The sequence below is a fragment of the Terrapene carolina genome, unplaced genomic scaffold, assembly GCF_002925995.2.
Source record: "Terrapene carolina triunguis isolate 2854851 unplaced genomic scaffold, T_m_triunguis-2.0 Scaffold58, whole genome shotgun sequence".
Lineage (NCBI taxonomy): Eukaryota > Metazoa > Chordata > Testudines > Emydidae > Terrapene > Terrapene triunguis.
Genome location: NW_020664409.1, coordinates 111,658,356 through 111,684,466, shown reverse-complemented (window position 1 = coordinate 111,684,466; position 26,111 = coordinate 111,658,356). Strand labels below are relative to the sequence as shown.

Genomic DNA, 26,111 nt, shown 5'->3' with positions numbered 1-26,111 from the left:
GGGTGTATTTAAATCGGAATCGCTCCATACGTGGCCAAGCAACACCCTCAGGAGAGCCCAGCCCTGACAGTGGATATTTCCCATCAGTTCCCATTAGCCAGCCCGCGAGTGGTCTCTGCCCCATCAGTCAGACCAGACCCACACCCAGCGTCTCAGAGCAGCACTCCTTAGGAACAGACAGCCACACATAGTAGGCCTGTGCCCCAAGCCAAGCGACAATGCCTGGTGCTCCTTATACCCTTCAGAGGAGAGCAGGCAGCCAGTCCGGGATCGGAGAGCAGGCTCAGATTCGCAGCCCGTCACCCCAGGCAACTCACCCTTTCTATAGCAGCCTCTCGCTGGCTCTTCGACATGTTGGAGTGAATGCAGACCGCCTTCAGGTGTGGGGGGAGCCCCGAAACCTGGGAATGAAGCGCATTACACGCACACATCAATGGACAGGACTCCTCCAGAGACAGAGCTCCTCCGCCGCTCAGTCTGGAGGCCTGGCTACAGACTCAAAATCCAGCAGCCCGGGGCTCCATTGCAATCCTTAGGCCAGAGGCTTCCAAGATGTCCTGCCTGGCACATCAGAGAGGACAGGGCCCTGAGCAGAGCAGAGAATTCCCAGCAACCCCCTGGAAACAGGACGGATCTGGAGATGGGAAATATTTATCCCCAAACGTGCCACCCCCAGGGGGTGAGGGGTCCCAACAGCAGTTGCTAGAGAGTAAAAGGGCAGAATTGGGCCCAATCCTGCTTCTACTGAAGTCAATGACCAGGCTCCTCAGCTTCAAAGGGATCGGGCCCCAAGTGCCTCCCCTGAAGGGACAGGGGGCGAGGGAGAAGGCCCAAGGAAGGAGCCCCGGTGCAACCAGGCTGCGATCAAAGCCCCATCCCATTTACCTGGTCATCCATCAGCGACACGAGCGGGGAGATCACCAGGGTGATGCACTTGGACCGCTTGCCATACAAGTACGCAGGGAGCTGGTAGCACAGAGACTTCCCCATCCCCGTCGACAGGACGACCAGCGTGGACAGACCTGGCTCAGAAACGGCAGCAGCAGAGTCAGGGCCACCACCCTTGGAATTCACCGGAGGAGTCAGCATGGGAAGGGGGCAGAGAGATGGGGGGGGGCGCTGGTGCCTTTTCCCCCAGCCCTGGCCTCATTTCAGCATGGGCGGGCTGGGGGAAAGTGCTCTTGGGGCTAAACACTCATTAGGCAAATGTGGCTGGCCCCAGCCCTCGGGTGCCATGAATGCCTGTTCCTGAGTGGGAGGGACAGGCAGGAAGGATCTACTCCAGGGTAAGACAGACCGGTTACCTGAGAGAATCCTCATGACAGCCACCTCCTGGCCCGGGCGGAAGGCGCTGTATCCCAGCTCAGCCAGAGCTTGAAACACCTCCTCTGGGGTCTCTGCACAGCACGGAGACACACACGCAGTCAGGAACCCACGGTGGAGCGCAAGGCCCTGCCAGTTGCGAAGCCCAAGGGAGGACTAGGCCAATAGTGCACACAGGCAAGGAGCCGCTAGCAGATAGAACGGGGGATGGTGTCAAGTCTCCTGGGTTCTAGCTGAGCTCTGGGAAGGCTAGTGGTTACAGGAAGGGGAACTGAGAGTCAGGACTCCTGGGTTCTATTTCTAGCTCTGGGAGCAACACCTGGTCTATTGCTTAAAACAGGACGACGAGTCCGATTTTATTCCCGGCCAAAGCCGTTCTCCCGAAGGGGAGCAGGGGCATGAGCAGAATGCGAAGGCCCCTTGTTGTCATGCGCGCCACACTCCCCTCCACCTCGGCAGTGCCCTTCCGAGAGACCTGCAGCACCAGGGGCCCTGGGAGAGCAACCTGCTCCGTGCAGAATGCAGATTCCACACCACTGGGCTGGTGCCTGTGGCAAAGCCATGCAGGTTTGTCTGCTCAGCTGCAGGAGAGAGGCCTAGTGCTTCCAAGACGAGTCCAGCACATACTCCCCATAAGCCCGTTCCCTAGCACAGCTGCCTGTCACGACTCTTACCTCTCACCTTCCCATCCTGCCCCAGCCCGTAGAGAGGCGCCATCGGTGGGGGCGGAGCGGGTGGCTCATACGCAGGCCTCTGCATGTGCAGGTCGAACTCCTCCTCGCCAGCCCTCTCGGGCCCGGCTTGGCTGCTTCTGCTCTCAGCTGGGGATGAAAAGGAACAGGCACAAGCAATGAAAACCAGGCCAAGTTTATACAGCACTTGGCTGAGAGAAAATCCAAGGTGCTGGCGACTCCACACGGTCAGTACAGACCCAGTGCCGGACGAGGTGGCTGTGTGCTGCCGGAGCCACGTGCACCCACACTAGCTACAGCCCAGAGGTTCTGACCCCTTCTGGTCATTAACGACTCTCCATGAGCTGGGATATTAACCCCAGCGTCCTGGTCAAATTCAAACCATGGGAATTATTTTCTCCCTCCCTCAATTCCCTCTGTGGTTTTAACTAGCTGCAGGATTGTCCTTCACTTCCTGTCCTAGCCTGCTGGGTGGTGTGGCTGTGTGCTGGTACACAGCTCTTATGTTCCACCCCAGAGGCAGATACAAGGATTCCCCCATGCATCTCTGACACGCAGCGTTTGCAGGGCGCTTTATGTAGCGCCTTTGATCTAGAGATCCTAAACATTTGTCATCACCACCCTCCTGGTCGGGCCTCAGCCCAGGGCAGGGATAGACAGAGCACATGGTTCTGGTGAGCAACCTCCTCCTGGCCACAGACGAACCACTTCCGTCCTCGCTCACCATGCTAGGCCTTGCCGCTGATCACCAGATACACCTGTCTGGCCTCCAAAAGGCTGCAGGGGTCACTAGAAACCCCTCAGCCTGGCTCAGGCCCCTCCTCTCCAACCAACCCCAGAGGGTCATTATGGGTCTCCACTCCAAAGCCCTCACCCCTGGAGTCCCACAAGGCTCATTCTCACCCCCCATGTTATTCAGCACCTGTAGGGAGCCAGGGAGACAGCCAGGGCTAAGGGCCAGCAGGACACAGATGACACCCAGCTCTGCTGACCCTGCACCCAACCAAGACTGAAGGGACTTGTAGGAAGCAGGACAGAGCTTCCAAAATTTTCCTCCATGGCATCCCTCACTGTTGAGGGCATTTGCCTTCAGACTGAGTCAGTCTTGGGGTCATTTAGGTCTCCTCCATGCTGTTGGATACTCAAAAATGATTAGGGGGCTGGAGCACTATGAGGAGAGGCTGAGGGAACTGGGATTGTTTAGTCTGCAGAAGAGAAGAGTGAGGGGGGATTTGACAGCTGCTTTCAACTACCTGAAGGGGATTCCAAAGAGGATGGATCTAGACTGTTCTCAGTGGTACCAGATGACAGAACAAGGAGTAATGGTCTCAAGTTGCAGTGGGGGAGGTTTAGGTTGGATATTAGGCTAAACTTTTTCCACTAGGAGAGTGGTGAAGCACTGGAATGGGTTCCCTAGGGAGGTGGTGGAATCTCCTTCCTTAGAGGTTTTTAAGGTCAGGCTTGACAAAGCCCTGGCTGGGATGATTTAGTTGGTGATTGGTCCTGCTTTGAGCAGGGGGTGGGACTAGATGGTCTCCTGAGGTCCCTTCCAACCCTGATATTCTATGATTCTATGACAGCCATGGAGACATCTGCACTTCCATCTACAGCCAGGCAGAAGTCTGCACCCCCTTCTCTCAGCCTAGAACTGGCCATCCAGCTATTCACGGTCTGGCTTGATGATTGCAACCCAAATCCTGGAATGAAGCCACAAAGCCTGAAAAGGCTCAGATGGGTGCAGAAAGCACCAGTCTCTCTGTGGCCGCACAGGTCACCATGAACACATCTCCCTGGCATTACGCTCTGCACTGGCTCCCCACAGAACCCAAGAGATTAGCCTATGCCATCCAAGAGATGCCTCTCCCTCAGCAACCGTGGCCTCCACCAACAGCTCCGCCCACTGGGACAATGGAACTACCAGCCACTGGAGAGTCTCGGGAGTGCAGGAGGCAGAATTTTCCTGGGAGCTGGGCCTAGACTGCAACTGGCTTCCTCAGGAGATACGAGACCAGGGCCTCACCACGCTCAGGACTCACTGAGAGACTCATTGCTCCAGTGTAGCTTTCCCGTAACAATGTCTCAACATTCACACAACCTAGCCACACATGCAAACATATACCACCAAAGACAAAGCAAACCTAGAAAGCAATCGAGCTGTTTCCACTACAGGCTGGGATGGAAAACATGGAAGAGACAACTTCTTCTTTTCCACTGTGTGGGAGGCCACTAGTGGTGGGAGTTATAAGCACCTGGATGAACAGAGACAATCCTCTTTAGTGCTCTGTTGTAAAGAACTCTTACAGCGAGCTCTTTTGCATTCAGAACTAATGAGCCGTCCCCCCCCCACCCCTCCGGGCTGCCAGTCACTCAGATAACAATAAACCAGTCTGTATTGTGGCTAGGAGTTATGCTTGGACTTAAGCATCAGCAAATTCTAAAGCCATAGGGGCATCATCACACGCTGAAACTCCATCGCACGGAGCATATCAGCTCCAATACGAACACCGCAGCTTTTGTGTAGAGGGAAACGGGGATGCTTTTGTTGTCTGTGTGATGCACTTTTCTAAGAGGGGGCTGCACGCAGAGAAGGGGACTTTTGTTCTCAGAGCTGCTGCAAGAAAGTTCAAAGGAGACGCACACAGAGCGCTCTCCTGGAGACTCTGCTGTTACTCTTCCTTGCTTTCTTTCATCTACAAGACAAGTCAGCCTGGACGTTCGTGGAGGGTTTGCTCTTTGGAAGCCAAACAAGAGCGAGTCGAACAGGGCTATGGTGGTGGGCGGGATGGAGTAATTAACACTTTACCAATCAAATGGGTCTTGGGGGGAAGATACAAACTGCACCCCACCTCTGGGCAGAGACTGGACGGAAGTGGCTGCAGCTTCCCTGGGCTGCTGACCCTAGCACTAGCTGCAGTACAGAGATAGATCAATGCGTGAAACCGGCCGCACAGCGGGGTGAAGAGAAGGCGTGATGGTACCAGACCAGGAGTTGGCTTCAAGGAATATTGTCAGCTGCTGAGGCCCATTGCAGACAGAAGAGGCGCACGCACATCAACCTTCTTCTGCCTCGTCTCTCCCCTCTAGCTCCGACCATTTCGTATTGATTGGTGTATTGCCACCGCACCAGGGGCCACAGGCACTGATCAGAGCCCCGCTGCGCGAAGCGCTCTACAAACACATGTACCGGATTCTGATGAGCTAGCGTTACTGTACAAGATTGCTGCTCTCCGAGAGCCACACCCTGGCAGGACCCCCACTGAGGATTTTGGCGGACGGCTCGCCCTAGGGTCTTCAAAATGTCATTGCACTGAGAAGGGAGCAGATCCAGGCATCCGCTTCCTCACAAGCACATAGCAGAAAGGCCCAGTGTAGGACTTGAAAGAGATAGAGAGAAAAACCCTTTGTTTTTGTAGGGTTGCAACCATGTTTGTTTGCTCCTCCAAAATACTTTGCAGTCTAGTTCAATTAAAAAAGAAAGAGACCACAAAGGTTACCAGCAGGTGACAGTCCAGACTGCTGTTATTTCCATGAAAGGTCACATTTGCACCCATCCAGGACTGTGTTCCCTTTAACATGCACCCTTCTAAGCTCCCATCTCAGCTTTCCTTCTACACCTGCAGCTACAAAACTGTATACAAGTACTTAACCTTCCATCTAGTCACGGATAGCACTGCTACTCCACGACCAGCCTCTAGGAGCCACTGGAGAGCAAGGCAGACGTGCCCCCGGCATTAAGCCAAGCCAGCCCTCCTGACCTGCCCAGGAAGCAAACCAAGGAACAATTAACTTCGGCGCCATTAGAGTCTCACCTGAGATCTTGCTGTAAGCCGTGTTAGTCATCCGGGCCACTTCTTCCAGAGTGGGCAATGGCGTCTCCTCTTCAATAGCTTCGCTGTTTTCCTCCAGCTGTGGGCCAACAGCCTGAGCTAGCCCTGCAAGGCAGAAAGAGTCTCAGTCCTACGGGGGGGGGGGGGGCAGTCACGGGAGGGAGGGGATGCTGAACGCCAGGACCTCTCTGTCCCAGCATGTAAATTTGCCAGCCCTGAGCAGCACTTACAGCCAACTGCGCACCCATTGCAAAGCAACACTCAGTGGCCTGATCGCTACATGCCACACGCTTCACACCAACGCTTGAAAGAAACGAAACCGATACACGTCCTCATGGAGGCTTAGGTCATCGCTGGTCATTGCGTTTGTCACTTGGGAATTGGCCCAAGGTCCAGGTCCTGCTATATTCAATTCTAATGCCTAGACTACAGGACCAAAGCAAGTTTTAAGCTGTTTATGGCTGATCAGGTTGTGGGACATCATAAGAACAGCCACACTGGGTCAGACCAAAGGTCCATCTAGCCCAGTATCCTGTCTTCTGACAGTGGCCAATGCCAGATGCCCCAGAGGGAATGAACAGAACAGGTAATCATCAAGTGATCCATCCCCTCTGGCCCGTTCCCAGTTTCTAGCAAACAGAGGCTAGGGACACCATCCCTGCCCATCCTGGCTAATAGCCATTGAAGGACCTATCCTTCATGAATTTATCTAGTTCTTTTTTGAACCCTATTATAGTCTTGAACTTCACAACATCCTCTGGCAAGGAGTTCCACAGGTTGACTGTGCGTTGTGTGAAAAAATACTGCCTTTTGTTTCTTTTAAATGTGCTGCCTATTAATTTCATTGGGTAGTCCCTAGTTCGTGTGTTATGAGGAGGAGTAAATAACACTTCCTTATTTACTTTCTCCACACCAGTCATGATTTTATAGACTACCATATCCCCCCCTTAGTTGTCTCTTTTCCAAGCTGAAAAGTCCCAGTCTTATTAATATCTCCTCATATGGAAGCCATTCCATACCCCTAATCATTTTTGTTGCCCTTTTCTGAACCTTTTCCAAGTCCAATATATCTTTTTTGAGATGGGGCAACCACATCTGCACGCAGTATTCAAGATATGGGTGTACCGTGGATCTATATAGAGTCAATATGATATTTTCTGTCTTATCATCTATCTCTTTCCTAACGGTTACCAACATTCTGTTCGCTTTTTTGACTGCTGCTGCATATTGAGCGGATGTTTTCAGAGAACTGTCCAGAGTGACTCCAAGATCTCTTTCTGGAGTGGTAACAGCTAAATTTAGACCCCATCATTTTATATGTATAGTTAGGATTATGTTTTCCAATGTGCATTACTTTGCATTTATCAACACTGAATTTCATCTGCCATTTTGTTGCCCAGTCACCCAGTTTTGAGAGATCCCTTTGTAGCTCTTCGCAGTCTGCCTGGGACTTAACTATCTGCAAATTTTGCCACCTCACTATTTACCCCCTTTTCGAGATAATTTATGAATATGATAAATAGGACAAGGACCAGTACAGACCCCTGGGGGACACCACTATTTACCTCTCTTCATTCTGAAAACTGACCATTTATTCCTACCCTTTGATTCCTATATTTTAACCAGTTACTTTCCCATGACAGCTTACTTTGCTTAAGAGTCTTTGGTGAGGGACCTTGGCAAAGGCTTTCTGAAAATCTAAATACACTATATCCACTGGATCCTCCTTGTCCACATGCTTGTTGACCCCCTCAAAGAATTCTAGTAGATTGGTGAGGCACAATTTCGCTTTACAAAAACCATGTTGATTCTTTCCCAACATATTATGTTAATCAGTGGTTCCCAAACTGGGGTTCGTGAACCCCTGGGGGTTCGTGAAATGTTACAGGGGGTTCTTGGGAAAAAACTCCCTAATGGCGGACAGAGCTGTCCCTAGGAACCCCGGGCACCATGGGGCCAGCAGCCTGGAGCCCCTGGACTTCCAAGAGCTAAGCAGATCAAAGCAAGCGTATCTATCACACTGAGGAGATTTAAACTTCAAGACTCCTTATAAGAAATGGAAAGGGAGGTGGATATTTTTTGCTGATTTTATAATTAAATAGGCAGCTAGTATTGTTTTTAAAATTATTATGAAGAACAAGTTTAAACTTTGTTGTAACGTGCGTTGTTTGCCTGGACTGCTCAAGACCTGAATGCTTGTGGAAGGAGGAACTCTTTGAGTTGGCTTCTTAAATACTTCATGCTGTTTCACATCTGATACTCCTTGATGAAACATAGGAGCCTTTTCTTATAACAGGCTTATTCAAAGTGATAGAAGCTACGAAAGTGAGATCTTGGAAGAGTGTTGCCGTTTTCATAATGTATTAACAATACTGTTATGATAAATAATAATTAATAATAGTGTGGAATAAGCATGTCATAAAAACAAATGTTATATTTCCAAGATCACTGCTTTTATAATTTATACTCAGGTAAGGAGAAAATCCCTGGAAATATTCATTTTTAGAAGCAGGTTCGCGAAACTTGACATTTTAGTGAAAGGGGTTCACAGGTTGTTAAAGTTTGGGAACCACTGTGTTAATCTATGTGTCTGACAATTTTGTTCTTGACTATAGTTTCAACCAGTTTGCCTGGTACTGAAGTCAGGCTTACTGGCCTGTAATTGCCGGGGTCTCCTCTGGAGCCCTTTTTTAAAAACTGGCATCACATTAGCTATCCTCCAGTAATTTGGTACAGAAGTTGATTTAAATGATAGGTTACAGACTACTAGTAGTCCTGCAATTTCACATTTGAGTTCCTTCAGAACTCTTGGGTGAATACCATCTGGTCCTGGTGACTTATTACTGTTTAGTTTATCAAACTAAAACCTCCTCTAATGACATCTCAATCTGGGACAGTTCCTCAGATCTGTCACCTAAAAAGAATGGTTCGGGTTTGGGAATCTCCCTCACATCCTCAACCGTGAAGACCGATGCAAAGAATTCATTTAGTTTCTCGGCAATGGCCTTATCGTCCTTGAGTGCTCCTTTAGCATCTAGATCGTCCACTGGCCCCACTGGTTGTTTAGCTGGGTTCCTGCTTCTGATGTACTTAAAAAAATTTTGCTATTACTTTTTGAGTCTTTGGCTAGCTGTTCTTCAAATTCTTTTTTGGCCTTCCTAATTATGTTTTTACCCTTCACTTGTCAGAGTTTATGCTCCTTTCTATTTTCCTCACTAGGATTTAACTTCCACTTTTTAAAGGATGCTACCATGCAGGTCCTGGACTTCAACCACTTACCTAGCAGCCTAAATTTGGCCTCCAGGACCTCTCTCCTATCCTTCCCTATGTCACTGGTACCTACATGTACCACGACCACCAGATCCTCCCCAGCACTACACACAAATCTGTCTAGATGTCTCAAGAAATCCGCAACCTTTGCACCAGGCAGGCAAGTCACCATGCGGTTCTCCCAGTCCTCGCAAACCCAGCTATCTACGTTTCTAATGATCGAATCGCCAGTTACTAATACCTGTCTCTTCCTAATAACTGGAGTTCTCTCCCCCGAAGAGGTATCCTCAGTGCAAGAGGATACCACGACATCATCTGGAAGGAAGGTCCCAACTATGGGGTTGTTCCCCTCTGCTCCAGTTGGATGTTCTCCTTCCCTGAGGCTTTCATCCTCCTCAACAGCACAGAGGCTGTCAATCCGGGGGTGGGACCATTCTACTGTGTCCCGGAAAGCCTCATCTATGTATCTCTCTGTCTCACTTAGCTCCTCCAGCTCAGCCACCCTGGCCTCCAAAGCCCGTACACAGTCTCTGAGGGCCAGGAGCTCCATGCCCCAAATGCACACATACATCTAGCTGAATTGGAGGGGAAAAAAAGGCAAAATGGGATAGAGACCATGAAATGATTGATAAGATCCAGTATCTAGCTCTCTGCAAGCTGGTGGCCTGGGCAAACGCTGTCAGGACCAGTCACTTTTCATAGGAACACAGGAATTGCTAGACTGGATCAGACCCGAGGTATCCAGTCTCTGACCAGCATCAGATGCTTCAGAGGAAGGTATAAGAACCCCGCAGTAGATGTGGGATAATCAGCCCCTATGTTAGCTCTCATCCTGGTCTCTAGTAGTTAGAGATTGGCTTAAACCCTGAAGCAGGTTTGATGGCCCTTCCAATACCCCTCTTTTACATGAGCTTCTCTAACTCTGGATATCCATAGGCATTCCAGTCCCTTTTTCAGTCTTGCTAGGTTCTTGTCCACAATGACATCCTGTGGCAGCAAGTTCCACAATCTAGTTACATGTTTTCTGTAAACATATTTCCTTTGATCAGTTTCCCACCCTCCAATGTCACTGAGTTTCCCCTTGTTCCTGTGCTGTGAGCCAGGGAGAGCAGAAGCTCTCGATCTCCTTCTCTAGACCATTCATTGGGTTATAGACTTCTATCATGTCCATTTTTCTCTTCTCTAAGGTAACAATCTTAATCTTTTCAGTCTCTTCCTAGGAGAGGTTTCCCCCAAAGGCCAGGTCCTGAAACCAGCAGGAGGGGAGAGGAGAGATTCCCACTGTTACTCCTCTTGATGCTTGGCATTGGGAAAGTTCCCTATTGCCTCTGGCAAGCAGCAGTCTTTACTGTCCTGCACACCTGGGGGCTCTCTGTATTCATTAGAGCTTGTGTTGTGTTCTCATTCATTGCTGCACAGCTAACATTTATCTCATGCTGTTGCTGTAATGTATCCAGCGTTAAAAGGTAAAGTGGGTGGAACTTTATAACCTAACCTGTTCGCGCAATAAAGTAAAATCCAGGAACACGCCCTGCCATGCACCCAGCTGACCCTTGGCCACACGTCAACCTCCCAAAACATTACTATTGCCAAGCATGGCTGACCCGAGCACGTCGTCCTGGTTGATGCAGCAGTTCCTGACACCGGTGCAGGTATCTGATGTGGGCTGTTGCTTTTTCAGGTTGGCCCCGCTGGCTGTGGGAGGTAGAAAGCCCTTACCTGTGCCCTTACACTCGGAGGCCCAGTGCCCTGTTCCGCCACATCTGAAGCAGGTATCTGAGCCCCTGTCGAAGCATCTGCCACCTCCTCCAAACCATTCGCCTTTCTTCTGCCACTTCTGCTTCCACACCTGTAAAGGGACCAGCATGCCTAAGCCAGGGCCTTGCTTGTAAGCCAAACAAGCCCCCCCAGAAACAACCAGATCAGGGACATAGGAACCTCCTACATCTCCACACCCAGTCAGTGATCGCTCCTGGGAAATGCACCACCTCTGGGGGTGGCAGTCAGCCGGTATGCAACACTGCACAGCAACACTGCACAACTGTTAGGCCATGAAGCAAAACAAAGGAGAATTCTGAATTCATTTGAAACTGCAGATGATGGGAGGCTAGAAATGACTTTGGCTGGAAACCAGCCTTTTGGTAGCTCGCTTAGCAAATGTGCTGGAAAGGGACTCCTTGTTCTCGCCACTGGGATGAAGAAGCCTTAAAACCGTCTGCATTTTCCTCGGTTAAGTTAGACTGTAAGCTCTCTGGGGCAGGAACTGCCTCTTGCTCTGTGTTTCATGGAATCCAAGGCCAGCAGGGACCATTGCAATCATCTAATCTGACCTCCTGTGTCACACCTGCCCCAAAATAATTCCTAGAGTGGATCTTTTAGAAAAACATCCAAGGTTGATTTTAAAATCATCAGTGATAGAGAATCTACCACAACCCTCGATAAATTGTTCCAGTGGTTAATTACCTTCACCATTAAAAATTTATGTCTTATTTCCAGTCTGAGTTGTCTAGCTTCAACTTCCAACCTTTCGCTGCTAGACTGAAGAGCCCATTATCACATATGTGTTCCCCACATAGGTATTATAGACTGCAATCAAGTCACAGCTTAACAAAGAGAAGGTTAAAGAAAGTAGACTGAGGGTATGTCTACACAGCACATAAAACCCCACGGCCGGCCTATGCCAACTGACTCGGGCTTCCAGGCGCAGGCTGTGGGGCAGTTTCATTGCGGAGTAGATTTCTGGGCTTGGGCTAGAGCTCTAGGACTCTGCGGGGTGAGAAGAGCACCCCTAACAAAGCAGCATCCCCTCTGTACAGTGCCAGTATCTCTAGCCTATAGGTACCCAGGATCTGTAGGGTTTGGAGGGCACACACCCTACCTCCTCCAGGGCGCCCAGCCCCCAGGCAGCATTTCCTTGGTCTCCCTTCACTGCAGGGCAGGGGGTCTATTCGAACCCTATGAGTTTGAGAGATCTAAAGAGATCCAAACTCCAGGGGCTAGCCAGGCAGGGAACAGCGGATCAAACACAAGAGAGGTTTATTTTTAAGAGAGATTCAAAATACAACCAACCCTCCCTGCACATTTCTATGACCTTTCCCGTCAACTGGAACGCATTGCCTCAGGCTCTGAGGTCTGAAATAAACAAAGTCAGATTTTCTGACTTTGTTAGATTGGAAAGAAAATTCTTACAGAAAGCGTCTCCTAGCAGCATCTGCCGTCCTCACCTGTCCTTGAAGCTACTCAGATGTGATACAGGGACAATCATCATCCAAAGAGTCAACCCAGGGAAAGGCTATCAGCGCTTCCACATAAACCGTTTTGAGAAGCAACCGATAACCCAGAAATTTTTATACTGCTTGGTCCCTTTGCCTGTGGATCACGTTTGCAGACGTGCTGTGTAAACATACCAAGCTTTAAAAATAAACAGGCTTTTCTTTCAGCTAAAATCAGAGTGTATTTCTTCCCTCTGTACCCCCCACTAGACACGCTTTCTCTCTCACTCTCTCACGCACATAGCGGTCCACTAAGCATCCCAGCAAATCTTCACTAGAAGGCTAATATATTTCAGTAGCACCTCTCTTTGGAAAAGGCCCCTGCGGGGTACTGCAAATTGTGTTAAAATTACAAGCTATCACTCAAAGTTTGCAATACCTAGCAAGCAAGAGGGTATAAATACCTAGCTCCATCAGAAATACGGTCTGCAGCACAGAATGAAACATTCAGAACTGCTCACAGCCTGTGCTGCGGGAGAGCGGAGATGGGGAAGGAGAGGTTAGCAGCATGGAAAGACACAGGGACATGGGAAATGAGGGTTGTTGCTCTTTTATAAAGGGGGATCCTCCCCTTAATTAGGACTCGCCAAGCAATTGGCCATCTCACCTGCTTGCGAAGGCGATGTCCTCTCAACGCGTAACCTTTAACATGAGATTTCTTCTTCAGGTTGAGTCTGACAAAGTTGCCGTCCTTCTTTGGAGGGGCCCTGGAAAAGCAAGTCCAGACGGTAGAGTCAGGCAGCGTGTATGTTGCCCATGAAGATGCACTGGATTGTATTCTTGCTGCAATGAAAGCTGGACTGCATCAAGGAAGGCAACATGGAGCAATGGCAAGAGATGGGGATAGGTCTAGTTTCATTTTCCCAAGCAGACTGAAATGCAAGTAGTAAAGCCGCACCACTGGTGAAATCTATACCACGCTGCCCTTCCCTGGCACCTCCCATCCAAGGATTTCAAAGTGCTGCAGAAACAACGATTAATCTTCACAACCCCCCATGACAGATATCATCATCCCCATTTTACAGAGGGGAAACTGAGGCACAGAGAAGCTAATGGCCACATTTTCAAAAGTTGCTTTTCTCATTCTGGGGGCCTTGATTTTGGAGAGGCCACCTTGAGACACTTTGGCTTGGCTAGCAGAGGGGTTAAGCACCCACGACTCTCATCAGAGCCACTAAGTGTTTGTGAAAAACCAGGTGCAAGGGGTCTCATGTGGGGCACCCAAAATTAGTGGAGACTTCTGAAAGCATTGGCTTAAGTGTGGCCCAAAGTTACACGCTCCGTCTGTGGGAGAGCCAGGAACAGAACCGAGGTGCCCTGACTCCAAGTCCCATGCTTTCCACACTAGATGATCATAAGGGTCACTTCTGACCTTAAAGTCTATGACTCACATGAGACTACCCAAGAGAAGGGCCAGATTCTGCCACTCTCACACACACTGAAGATGACCTTATTCTGAGAGCAACCCCACTGATTTGGGTGGGGAAGAATCTGTCCCCAAGCAATATTTTTAAAGCAATGTGTAAAGAACCCAATACGTGCTTAGTAACATAGGGAGGGAGATATTCTGAACCAGTCAGTACTGATTGCTCCTCTTCCCCTCAGGGCTCCAGAACCCCTGGAGTCACTCTGCAAAAGGAGCCGGGCAGCTCAGCACTTACCTCGAGAAAGGCTCTGGATACAGATCCTCTCTCTCCATCAATATTTAATGTGCCACCTGCCGCGAAACGGGATGTGGAGGTGCTTTGACAAGCAGATTGGAAAGTCGTCTAGCTTCCTTGCAGCATCTCTGCTGGGCTAGCGTCTACTGCCCACTACACTGGGCTGAGTTTGGTTTATTTTACCCTACACTGCTTGCGATCGCCATTTAGTGGCTTGAAAAAGCACCATCTCATCCTAAACCTCCCCTGCTCCCAATTTCCATTTGGCAACCCCCTTGCGCAGCTTCCTTCCCTGCCCTGGTTTTGATTTATTTCTCCTGTTACATCAGCGTCACCCCTGCTATCGGCAGCTGGAGGGTTTAGTCACCTGCTCATTGCAGAGAGCCAGACTCCTCTGGCTACAGCAGATCAAACTCTGCTCCCCCATAGCAGTTCTCAGCTGGTATACGGTCTCTCAATGACCAGAGCCAACTGTCACAGTCAGAGCAGCCTCTACGCTGCTCCAATTTATGCCAGGGCCAGCTTGAGAATTGGGGCGCTGTGACTGGTTCCCTGACTGCTTCTCTCATCTGCAGGACCAAGTGCCTCTTCGCACAAGAGAGGATCTGGCCCATAGTTAAATAAATATAGACCTTGCACACTCCATAAGAGCTGCTGGCAGGAAGCAGGCTACAGTAGGGCATGAGGATGCTCATTCGGTATTGAAGTCAACTGGGAAAGCACTTGCACCTTGGAACACCAGCTTAGGCCAGTTTCATCACACGTTTCAGATGCTGTTCAGGTCCAAGCAGGTTTCATAGAATATCAGGGTTGGAAGAAATCTCAGGAGGTCATCTAGTCCAACCCCCTGCTCAAAGCAGGACCAATCCCCAGACAGATTTTTGCCCCAGATCCCTAAATGGCCCCCTCAAGGATTGAACTCACAACCCTGGGTTTAGCAGGCCAATGCTCAAACCACTGAGCTATCCCTTCCCCCCATTTATTTTACTGCCAGGCGGTTTCCAGGAATTGCAGATGACGCTGCAAGAGTTGCCCATCTTACACACCTGTGAGATGGCGAGCTCTAGATCCCTGGCCACTTGGGTCAACAGGGAGCATTGCATGGTGGGACCTTTAGTCTTCAAGGGCTGCCTCTCTATACTCAAGACAAGGACAACTTCTGGCTACATTGTACAATCCTGTAGGCTGCACTTTGGCTACCCCAGCTGGATTCCCAACCCCAAGGCTGAGCCACCAGAAGAGACCAAACCCACCTGCAGACGCTGGCTCTGCTGCTCCATTTGTGCTTCCCCTCCCCTTCGACTTCTCCAAGGAGGTTTTCAGAGAGCATTGGCACATCCCTTCCCTTCTCCTCTTTAGCCTCCACGGACTCCCCATCCTCTTCCAAGTTGTTTTCGCCTGGCTTTGGCTCACAGACAGCCCTTCTTGCTTTCTTCTTCACAGAGACGGGGTTGTCTCTGGCTGATGCATTAGTCCGCCTGCGCTTTGGCGCCACAGCACCATCTTCTAGGCCTGTCACACCATCATCTCTGCTGGCCGTGGCAGTTCGCTGCCTCTTTTTATTGGTCGCTTTGACCTTCTTGGGTCGACTGGGCCCGTCCCCTGTTCTACAAGAGGCTCCTCCCTCCCCTCCTGAAGTGTTACCAAGCTTCTCCTGCTCTGCTCCCTGATGGGCATCCTTTGGGAGAGTCTTAGGTTTACTGACACATTCTTTGGCAATGCTGATTTCAGCAGCACCAAGCGTCGAGTCCATCCTGCCGTTCCCTTGGGTTTCACTAGTGCCCTGCTCATCCTTCACAGCCACCCTGCAGTCATCTCCACCACCTTTCATTAGATCATCCCCCTCCAGCGCAGCTCCTTGCCAGTTTCTCCTAGAAGGATCCCGGCGTTCCTGCAGCTTCCAGCTCCCCAGGAGGCAGTTTCCTAGAGGTGTAACATGCTCACTTTCCGGGGACTGAGCCCTAGCTCCAGTGGTTTGGTTCAGGGAACGGTCATGCAGAGGTTGGGCAACATTCCCCTGCAGGGCACAGCCTGCTTTTGTCTGTTCTTTGTTCCTGCCATTTGAAGTAGAAGCACTTTCCTCTCTTGGTCTCTCCCCTGCTTTCTCCCTGATGCCCTGACACCTGTCCAGCCAGCCAGGATCCAGGGAGCCCAGTCTCTGGGCCACTGTCTGCTTCAATTGCTGGAATTTATTCACCTCAGGGCTCGGCTTCAGCCCTACAGACAGGATGGTGGGGGCCAGCCTCGATATCGATGGCGGGAGGAGGAGGTCTCCTGGCTCATTAGGATCAGAGTTAGTAATGCAGTCTTTGTTGCTTTTCAGCGATGGCATCTGGGGGGACTTTGGAGATGCACCCTGGTTGCTGTTGTCTGAGCTCTTCTCCAACAGGGGCACAGCTGGCTTCCCTCGGGGAGTCAAGGACTTCCTCAAAGTTATAGGACGCTCCTGCAATCAGAATTAAATGGTGGTAAGTTTTCGGCATTCCCAGTCTAGGCCCTACACTGCTTCTCTCCGTGTCGCCCCTATGCACAGACACCCTTGGAATCCAGCTTCCCCAGGCCCTTTCCCGCCCCAAATCCAAGTTGCTCCTACAGAATCACTTCTTCCGGGATGTCCACAACAAGGGGCACAAACCAACAGCTACAAAACAGCTCCAAAGTATTCCTTCCTCTGGGCTTCCGGGTGCCTCCATCAGCTCTGCCAACTCTTCAGGGCAAAGACTGGCTTCGCTGCACAGCCTCAAGTGTAGCGTCAGCACATACAGAACTCATAGCAAGCCCCAAAGAAAATGTTAGCTCTTTAAAAACCCCCAATGAATAACCAGTCGTGCTAGCATCACAGCTACTCCGGGTAGCAGTTCTTTGGTGCACCAATGGCTTCCAAACGGGTTCCATTTGCTTTCCCACATCAACTCTCGACACCCATCTTCTCCTCACACTAAAGGGAAGATGCGAGAACAAAGACACTTTCAACGGACGCCTCCCTCTGATAAGAATGAGTGACGCTTTTAGAGCGCCCCAAAGGATGCGAAGGGCCACGTTCAACCGGCCTTATTCATGATGCAGCGCGAGTGCAAGACCTAGCAGAATCTGGCCCAGATTAACAAGCTATGCGCAGAGGGATCGCTTCAACAATCAGTGAAATGCAGCCACCTCTGGAGTGGAACGTGGCAGCTGTTTTAACAAACTGCTCAAAAACTTTGGGACAGGAAGTGAAGAATGTGGCATCCAACAGAACCTGCTAGTGAGGTTTCGTGCTGTGGAATGTAGATACCCAAATGAAATCTGATCATGACACTGGAAGTAACACCTCTACTCCAGGGGAACATGCCAGGGGATCTTCAGTTACGACAAGGAGTCAGGAGCTCTGGTTTAGGCAGCTTTCCAAGGATTCAATATCACAACAGGATAGTAAATATCCAAACCTAATTTCCATTGCTTCTGAAAATACCCGCTTTGCCTTGGGCAGGAATTAGCAGCCTCTTAAAGGAGAATTCCTGTGATTTCAGTCACATGTGCTGAACACATCTAAGAGATCTCACCAGATATCAGACTCGTTTTCATTATGCAGCAGCTCCTGAGCGAAAGGGTTTAACCAGCCCAGAAGAACTACCTTTGTGAACAGCACCAAGCAAGGGCAAATCAAAGATTCATTATTCGGTGGGGACTAAAACAAACAAAATGTATCATCCCCCTTTCTCCAGCCTTGTTATTTGATAACAGCAGAGTCAGATGAAAGAGGAGCCTCACACAGCGCCGGGGGTGCAGTCTAACCCCTCAGCTGCTTTGCAGATCACCTCCGTGACCTCATGAAAATGGATCACGTGACTCCAGCTGGGCAGCCTCACCTTCCTCAGCATCGTTTGAGCTGAGCCCCTCTCACTCGTAGAGGGTTTTGCAGAGTTCACGGGTTTGATTTGCTAACAAGGTTCGCTGAAAATTTGTTGGGCACTCACCCCTGGGGCCCTGTCTGGAAATGCAGCGGGGCATTTTCCTCCTCTTCTGAGAAAGGGCCATGAGCCGCTTTGAGAGGTGCCTCCTGGGCTCCCTCTCCACTGCCTGCCATGCAAGCTTCATTTCAAACTGCGCCTGCACACATGAAAGGGAGGGGATTACGCAGGCTGAGCCTCTGTACTAAACAGAGGGGCAGCTGCAGGCTACAGCTCCCAGCATGCAATGTGCCCTCTTGATCTAAGCTTGGCCTCCTGTGGAGCATCCCATCCCAAGAGCTGTAGTCTACCCAGTCTGCACTTCTGCATTAAAGAGGAGAGCAACATTACTGAATTCAGTGGCTCACATGTTGGCCACCTCTGCTGTTTGGGACTAGACGTGAGATTCTGCCTAGTGAATCCATTCAGAGTGCTAGAGCGACGTCTCCTCTCCTAAGCCTATCACATAAATGCTCCTCCTTCGGAAGCTCAGGGGTTTGTTCATCAGAACTACCCTGAAGTTACCCAAACATCAAAGGCCCTTTCACGGAGTTGCCAGACCTTTATGGCCGCTCCCAGGTTGGCTTTCAGCTTCATTCCAAAAAACTGCGCAGACGCCTTTAGGGTGTCACGGTCCTGGTGGCTCAGCTTGGGGGCTGTCTGCCCTCGATTCAGATGTGCGCCCCAGCAACCCGAGTCAGGTGCCTTGAATAAAGAGAAAACAGTTAAACCAAGCTAGAGCACTTCTCTAGGAGCCAATTAGAGAGCACAAGCACATGATCACTGATCTTTGAGATGGGGGGGAAGGGGGATGTGGAGGAACAGAACAGGGGGGCCTTCTTTCCGATAGCCAAAGTTCTGGGCCTACAGGCCCCAAAACACCTCCAACAGAAGGCTGTCATGATGGTGACCTTTGTGCAGAGTAGAGAAGGCCTAAAAGCCTGAACAATACTGCTCAAATCAATTCTCTGCCAAAACCCAGACAAAAGTAGTCACAGAGGAGGGAAAGAGAGGAAGGAAAGAAACACAGAATACAAGAATTTCTTTTAAACCCCTTCCCATTCTCTGGATGAAGAGCCAGAGAGTACCTACACATTAATAAGTAACACTGTACTATCCGTTAGCCCTCCCAAGAGGGCAAAGGGAGCTGGATGGAAAACATCAGGCCTTCAGGTGTGTATCAGCCCATCATCCTCTAGTGCAGTGGTTTTCAACCAGGGGTCCGAGGCCCTCCAGGGTGCCATGAGCAGGTTTCATGGGGGCCGCCAAGCAGGGCCAGCATGAGACTCGCTGGGCCCCAGGGTAGAAAGCTGAAGCCCCACTGCATGGGATTGAAGCCTGCGCCCTGACCCCTGCCACTCGGGGCTGAACTGAAGCCTGGGCAATATAGATTTGTGGGGGCCTCATGGCATCAGGCCCCAGGCAATTGACCTGCTTGCTACCCCCTAACGCCAGCCTTGGCTTTTAGATGCTGAAAACCAGTTATTGTGGCACAGGTGGGCCGTGGAGTTTTTATAGCTTGTTGAGGGGGCCTCAGAAAGAAAAAGGTTGAGAACCCCTGCTCTAGTGCAGCAGTCCCCAAACTTGTGAGGGGCCCCCCCTTAACCCTGTCTGCACCCCAGGGCTGGGACCATGGCTGGGGGGACACATGCGGACAGAGGTAAGGGGTCCGAGGCTAGGCCGGGTCTGGGGACAGGAGCAGAGCCGCAGCCGAGCTGCGGTGGGGGCTAGCAGCCGGGCCTGTGGCCAAGTGTGGCTCCACTCCCGGCCTTTCCCCCAGTCTCTGCCCCAGGCCGGGAATGGAGTTGTGGCCAGTGGCCAAGGCTGGGGATGGGCCAAGGCGCGCGAGGGGACGGGAGCCAGGGATGCAGCTGAGGGCCGGACTGGAGCAGAGCTGGGGCTGGATGGCACTCTACAAGTGCCTCTCCACAGCAATTCAGTCATACCACCTCTCTGAGCGGTATAAAGTCACAGTTGATGTAATTAGGTTGATACAGTATCAGTATAGACACTGTGTTGCTTACGTTGACTGTTAATGGCCTCCAGGAGCAGTCTCACAATGCCCCATGCTGACAGTACAATCAGTACAAGCGCTCCTGGTGAGGACGCACACTGCCAGCACAAGGAGCCAAGTGTGCAGACACAAGCGATTTAATAACTGCGGTGGTGTAACTTAGGTTGATTGTTGCAATCCTTCCAACCCAGAGCTAGCAAAGTCCGTGCAAGTTCTGCATACACAAGAGCTGCACAATCAGGTCTTGTCACAACTCCCAGAAAGAGATGCCACTGCAAAGACGCTGCTGAACTCAGCAAAGCACAAGTGTCCCTTGGTTACCTGTTCCACTGCTGGGGTTTCTTTAGCAGCTTGCTGGCAGACTGAGCTGGATTCAGGGGGGCCTTGATGCTCTCTTGCTTGCTTTAGCACTTTATACTCTCTGTATAGTTCTGTGCATTAAAATAAGGATGATAAGAGTAGATTTCATAAGGTAGCTGGGACATGCTCCATGGTCTTATTTCTGTTGGAAAACCCAAGCAGTAATGTACTAGTAGAGGAAAGCAGACACCCATTCCCCGAAGAACAAGGATGCTGTAGATTTAAGTTTGGAGGGATTCCATTTGTACATAAATAATTATGTCTAAAGACCCTTTCCTGACCTTTGAAAGCTAATTTTTTACACTAGCTGGAATTGATAAAAACCAAAATCATCCTCATTGTTATTTATACAACATTTAATGACTGCCATCGGGATCCACAACAGATCCAGAAATCAAAGCACAATATTTGATTACCGTATTTCATGTCTTAGGCCCGACCTTAAAAACATGCACCTGCTTAAACTTGCGCACATGAGTTTTCCGGCTGAGTTAAATGGACAACTCCCATGTGTAAAGTTAATCATGTGTATAAGTATTGGCAGGATTGGGCCCCAAGATTTAGTTTCTAAGCATGAGATAGTATGTGCTGAAATTGAGCGACCCCTCACACATGTCCCATGGACGCATACATCATCCACGGGCCCAGCTGAGGTGCCTTATGGGCCTGGGCCCCTAACTACAACGGATTTCAATGGGAATAATTCGGGAATTTCTCCTGCTCCCTATTGTTTCTGAGTGGAGAGAGAAATCCAATATTACTGACATATGCCAATTAAAATCTAATATTTCCAGGCCTAACGTCTTATTAAAGACTTTGAAATACAGTATTTCAAGTCTAAGATTGAACATTGTTCTCTTCTCTTTAAATAAACTTTTACTTTAAATGCCCATTTTCTATATTCTATCAACATACATAACAATAATTTTACTTTCGTCTAGCACCCTCCAAGGATCTCAGAGTGCTTTATATAAATTAGTATAGGTCCCAGTGAAGCAGGGCAGCAGCATCTCAAGTTCACAGAAGGGGAAACTGAGGCAGGAAGGTTAAGTGACTTACTCAAGGTCACGGGGAAAGTCTGTGGCAGAGCTGTATGGGGGTGGGGAGCCATCCTATTTACCGATCACCCCAAGGGAAAGGAGAGCCTTTCCCGGGACAGCTATAGCAAAAGTCTTATCTCCTTTGCAGTCAATGGTGATTTTTCCCATGGGCTGATCCTTCATTAGTGACACAGGCACACCCTCCCCCTCACCCCATGAAGCAACTGTGCAGTTTGGGGAGTTTATAGCTCATACTTACTCTTTGTCTCCTCTGGAGCCTCTTCCATATCAGTCTGTAAAACAAATACTAAACTATTAGGCATTAATCCCAGGTGCAGGTGTGTTTGGAGAGAGGCTCTATCCCTCCCACTTGCTCCTTGTGTTCTTCTCCCACTTGGAACCACCTTCTCTCCTCCCTGTGCACCAAGTGCCCTAGGCAGCCTGCTTCAAGGACTCTTGAGAACCCTTCAGTTCCACATTGTTTTCCAGCTAGAATGACTCTCAGCCCCTCCATGTTTATCCCGCATGGTTCTTACTCAGACCTTTATGCTGCAAGCTTTTGGGGACAGAGATTCACTCCATCTTTCATCTGGTGCATGTGACCTACTGCAAGGCACTGTCTACACGTCAGTGAGCGAGGTAACGAAGTGAAACCATCCCACCTAGCTCCTAATTCAGAGGAAAAGGTGCAGTAAGAGGCCAGGTCTCCAGATGACGATGGTAGAATTCACATTAATAACTCTTACCACATAGCACTTTTCAAGTACAAAGCCTGTTCCACACATTTCAGTAACCTCTCTACTCCCTGAGAAATAGCAAAGCATTATCTTCATGTTACAGATGGGGAAACTGAGGCACAGAAAGACTCAGGGACTTGCCCTACACAACAAAGGGAGCCAGTGGCAGAACCACGATTAGTTCTTAGCAGTTCCCAATTCCCAGACCACTAGACGATACTGCCTCAACCTCCTTGAAAGGACATGCATTAGGGCACAGTTAGAGGGAATTAGGGCTTCCATTTCTCAGGCTTTATTGCTTGACAAAATTCAGGGCGATTTTTTTTTTTTTTTAGCAGATACATGGAAAAGGAAAAGGCCAATTTTCTGTGCAGCCCAACATTTAATTATTTTCTTTTAAAACATTTGTGGTGCCCTGGACACTGATGTCGCCCTATTGGTCAGAGTGTAAGAATGGGCTGTTATAAACAAATAGATGGTGACTTAAGGCCCTGCACGTACTTCACTTTAAGCACAGGCGTGGTCTGTTGTCAGATGTTCGGCTGGGTGTGTGGTTCTCTCTGTGTGCCATCCCAGCTTCGCACAGGCAGCCGGCACAGCAGATGTCGATTGAACCACCCAATGACCACAAGATCCATTAAAGTACAAAAACAACGAGGAGTCCGGTGGCACCTTAAAGACTAACAAATTTATTTGGGCATAAGCTTTCGTGGCGTAAAAACCCACTTCATCAGATGCATGGAGTGAAAATTACAGACACAAGCATAAATATACTGGTACTTGTAAAGTAACTCCCTTCTCTTCACATATCTGAAGCAGTGGGTTTTTACCCACGAAAGCTTATGCCCAAATAAATTTGTTAGTCTTTAAGATGCCACTGGACTCCTCGTTGTTTTTGTGGATACATACTAATATGGCTACCCCTCTGATATTAAAGTACAAAGGCACCCAGCCAGGTTTATTGTCGACAAAGCACGATATTAGTATCCCACAGACTCTACCGGACCACTAATACATGTATGCCCTTAGCAATGGATGCAGCTCAGTGAATGGTGGGACTTTCCATTCACCCCTAGGCCAGACAAAGACATCCCTCTGAGGTACCATTTTATACACCAATACAAACAAGATCCCTATTGCCCCTCTGACATAGGTAGTTATTGCCCCCAGACGTGGTTAGTTACCAACCTCTGAAGTGGCTAACCACCACTCATTACCTTGTACCTGTTGGTTTGATCAAAACATCTCTATCCATCACAAGGTCATCATCTTTAGGAGGGGTCAATGTGTTCTCATTACCTTTGGGGTGTTTGTACCATACTTGGTATTGGGGTGTTCTGGTACCACCCTCCTGGAATGTGTGTGCGTGAGTGTCCTGTGCCTAGCCTTTCTTAGGAATGTGTGGTTTTGCAATACCAGCCCTGTTCTTGCCAGGTTCTGTGAGCTTGCAAGCAGGCAGAGCCTGACTTCTACTAACTTTGCCTCTTTGCTTCATATCAGTAAAGCTTGACCACTACTTTAGTTCAGGCCTTAGGCCTCACACCAGGCTTCTGATACAAGGCCTCATGTCTCAGGCTCTCTTTCTACTACATTCCCCCACTTTTTGTCTTTTTATGGGGAGGACATTTACCCATCACTCTGGAAAAGCATAATGAATAGACTGAAGATGACCCAGTGGGCTAAAAACTGTTATATGGCCACCTTACTTTACCATTCATACATTCATGCCCCATCTGTCCCTTGGTCTGCACATTCCTCCATGACTGATGGTCAGATTTTATTTTCAAATTGTTTTTATCTCCTTTTGGTGGGCCTGGGAATGGTAGGCCAGGGACCTCGATTGAGGAATGTAGTTTTATGACTGAGCCTTGGGGGCACTCCCAGATAATTAATATGTATGGATAATATGGATATGGAAGCCTAACTCCAACTGGGGCCTCCAGACAGTACCATAATCCAAGTAAATTTTAACCTTTGAATCTCTCCAATCCCCCTGGGAGGCTGTGCTCCAGAATGGCAGACTCTTCATTTTATGCCTCCTTCATATCACCTTGAACAATTCCTAGCCTTCCTTGGCATTTGAACTTGCAGACAGTTGGCACCCCAGGGTGTTGCTCAGCCAAACTCTAAAGATTTAGCTCTTTTAATTTTTCCTCAAATCAGTGCAGACAGCAGCAGAACCACATAATCCCCAGCACAGATGAACATGGGTAGGTTTAAATCTGCCCTTCTGTTTCCTTTTTTTTTTTTGGGGGGGGGGGGAGGGAAGGAGGGGGGGACAAGGCTAGTCTTAAACCTCTGCTTCCTTGAGTCATATCCCCTCCCATCCCTGCACGGGTACCTTGCTCGGTTTCCTCTGGTGCTCCTGAAGAAATGTCGTCTCCCATTTTTTCAGCAGGACTTTGACCTCGTTGTATCTGTCCATGGCGCCGAAGGCCTGACCCTACTCTGAAGAACTGCACCAGCTGTAAATATTGCACAGATTTTCAGATTAATCCTCTCCAGAACCAGCCATTTGCAGTTTTATTAACAACAGGCAGATATCCCCACTGCTTTCTGCTGAATACTATGCAGTTGTCATACAAGCACCAATCTATAGGCACATCCAGGGGAAGTCAGTGTGATGTAGCGCCAAGGCTCTGACCACTTTAGTCATTGCAGATGGCGTCTGGCAGGAACCTGCACTTTAACCGCTACGTAGTGGGGACTTTCCACCAAGGCTGCTAATCCACTAGCTATCTCAAGTGGTTCAGGCTGTCTATGCTCCATAGATGGGGCAACTGGATACATTCCCACTATGGTTTGAAATCAGTGCAGTCCACCGCTTTGCTTCCTGTCCCAAACTGAGCTCCCATGTTCCACTCAAGAAGGGAGTGCAATATTGTCACAGTTCAAAGCAACTGCACCAGTATCTCCCCTTAGTGGCTCAGCAAGGGCACCCACTCTCAGGCTCCTACCTCCACAGCTGATGCCTCTCTTTGCTGCCTGAGCAGGGTATTCTCAGGGTGAACAGTTCCCTGCCTTTGCGGTGTATTTCCCAATAAAGCAGTGGTTCTCAAAGTTATGTACTGGTGACCCCTTTCACATAGCAAGCCCCCCCTTATAAATTAAAAACACTTAAATATATTTAACACCATTATAAATACTGGAGGTGAAGCAGGGTTGGGGTGGAGGCTGACAGCTCGCGACCCCCCCCCCCCATGTAATAACCTTGTGACCCTGAGGGGTCCCAATCCCTAGTTTGAGAACCCCTGCAATAAAGACTGTCTGGCTAAACAGACCTGCTTGCCTTCTCTTCAGAGACTGATAACAGAGGGGGTGGCTACAGCTGTAAGTTACCACACAGAGCTTTCTAAGAAAGCCTACTTTATTCTTACCGTAAAAACCATTACAGAGAAAATATATTAAAACAACTAAAAGAACCTACACACGTACTGATCAGCTTACCAGAGTTCACCGCAGTTCTACTGCGGGTTCTGGCAGGATAAGCACTTCACCCCTCCGCCCTAGGGAGTCTTTTGTGTACAAGTTTATCATCGCTTCAACTCAGAACGAGCATCCTCGTGACAAGCGCAGTCCACCCTCTTGTACAGATCCAGGGGTCTTTGATCTGGAGTTTCCAGAAGCAAGTCACTAATGTACAGTGGGTCTCTCTTGGCTTAAGAGGGGGAGAATTTGCACACCCCCCCCCAAGGTATTCCCTACGGAAATCCACTTTACAGGTATCGTTCCACAAAGCCCCCGAGCTTCCTCATACCTTCCAGAGGGGAAACTGAGGCACAGAGGGAGAGATTTCACCAGGGTGAGTCAGTGGCAGAGCTGGCAAGAGAACTGGGACCATCCCCCGCCTGAGAGGAACACAGGCGTCCGGGCTCGGCCCCCGCCTGAGAGGAACCCAGGCGTCCGGGCTCGGCCCCCACCTCCGCCTGAGAGGAACCCAGGCGTCCGGGACCATCCCCCGCCTGAGAGGAACCCAGGCGTCCGGG

At 49.7% G+C, this 26,111-nt stretch overlaps 1 protein-coding gene across 3 annotated transcripts in view; it reads right to left on the bottom strand.

Annotated features, from left to right (window-relative positions):
- RECQL4 (RecQ like helicase 4) overlaps positions 1–26,111 on the bottom strand; it is a 40,322-nt gene that overhangs the window by 13,931 nt on the left and 280 nt on the right. For 2 of the 3 annotated variants that reach the window (XM_024218350.2, XM_024218353.2), the window contains exons 1-13: positions 25,573–25,636; positions 24,467–24,590; positions 21,648–21,681; positions 20,310–20,419; positions 18,536–18,679; positions 15,299–16,491; positions 12,992–13,091; positions 10,832–10,961; positions 5,825–5,947; positions 1,998–2,144; positions 1,305–1,397; positions 886–1,022; positions 318–401 (exon numbers count right to left, since the gene is read on the bottom strand). In XM_024218350.2, the coding sequence (XP_024074118.1) occupies positions 318–401; positions 886–1,022; positions 1,305–1,397; positions 1,998–2,144; positions 5,825–5,947; positions 10,832–10,961; positions 12,992–13,091; positions 15,299–16,491; positions 18,536–18,679; positions 20,310–20,419; positions 21,648–21,681; positions 24,467–24,550 (2,379 nt within the window). In that variant the 5' untranslated portion in view covers positions 24,551–24,590; positions 25,573–25,636. Of the gene's footprint in view, positions 1–317; positions 402–885; positions 1,023–1,304; positions 1,398–1,997; positions 2,145–5,824; positions 5,948–10,831; positions 10,962–12,991; positions 13,092–15,298; positions 16,492–18,535; positions 18,680–20,309; positions 20,420–21,647; positions 21,682–24,466; positions 24,591–25,572; positions 25,637–26,111 lie in introns of those variants that run through there. The other variant, XM_024218351.1, reaches the window with a different exon arrangement.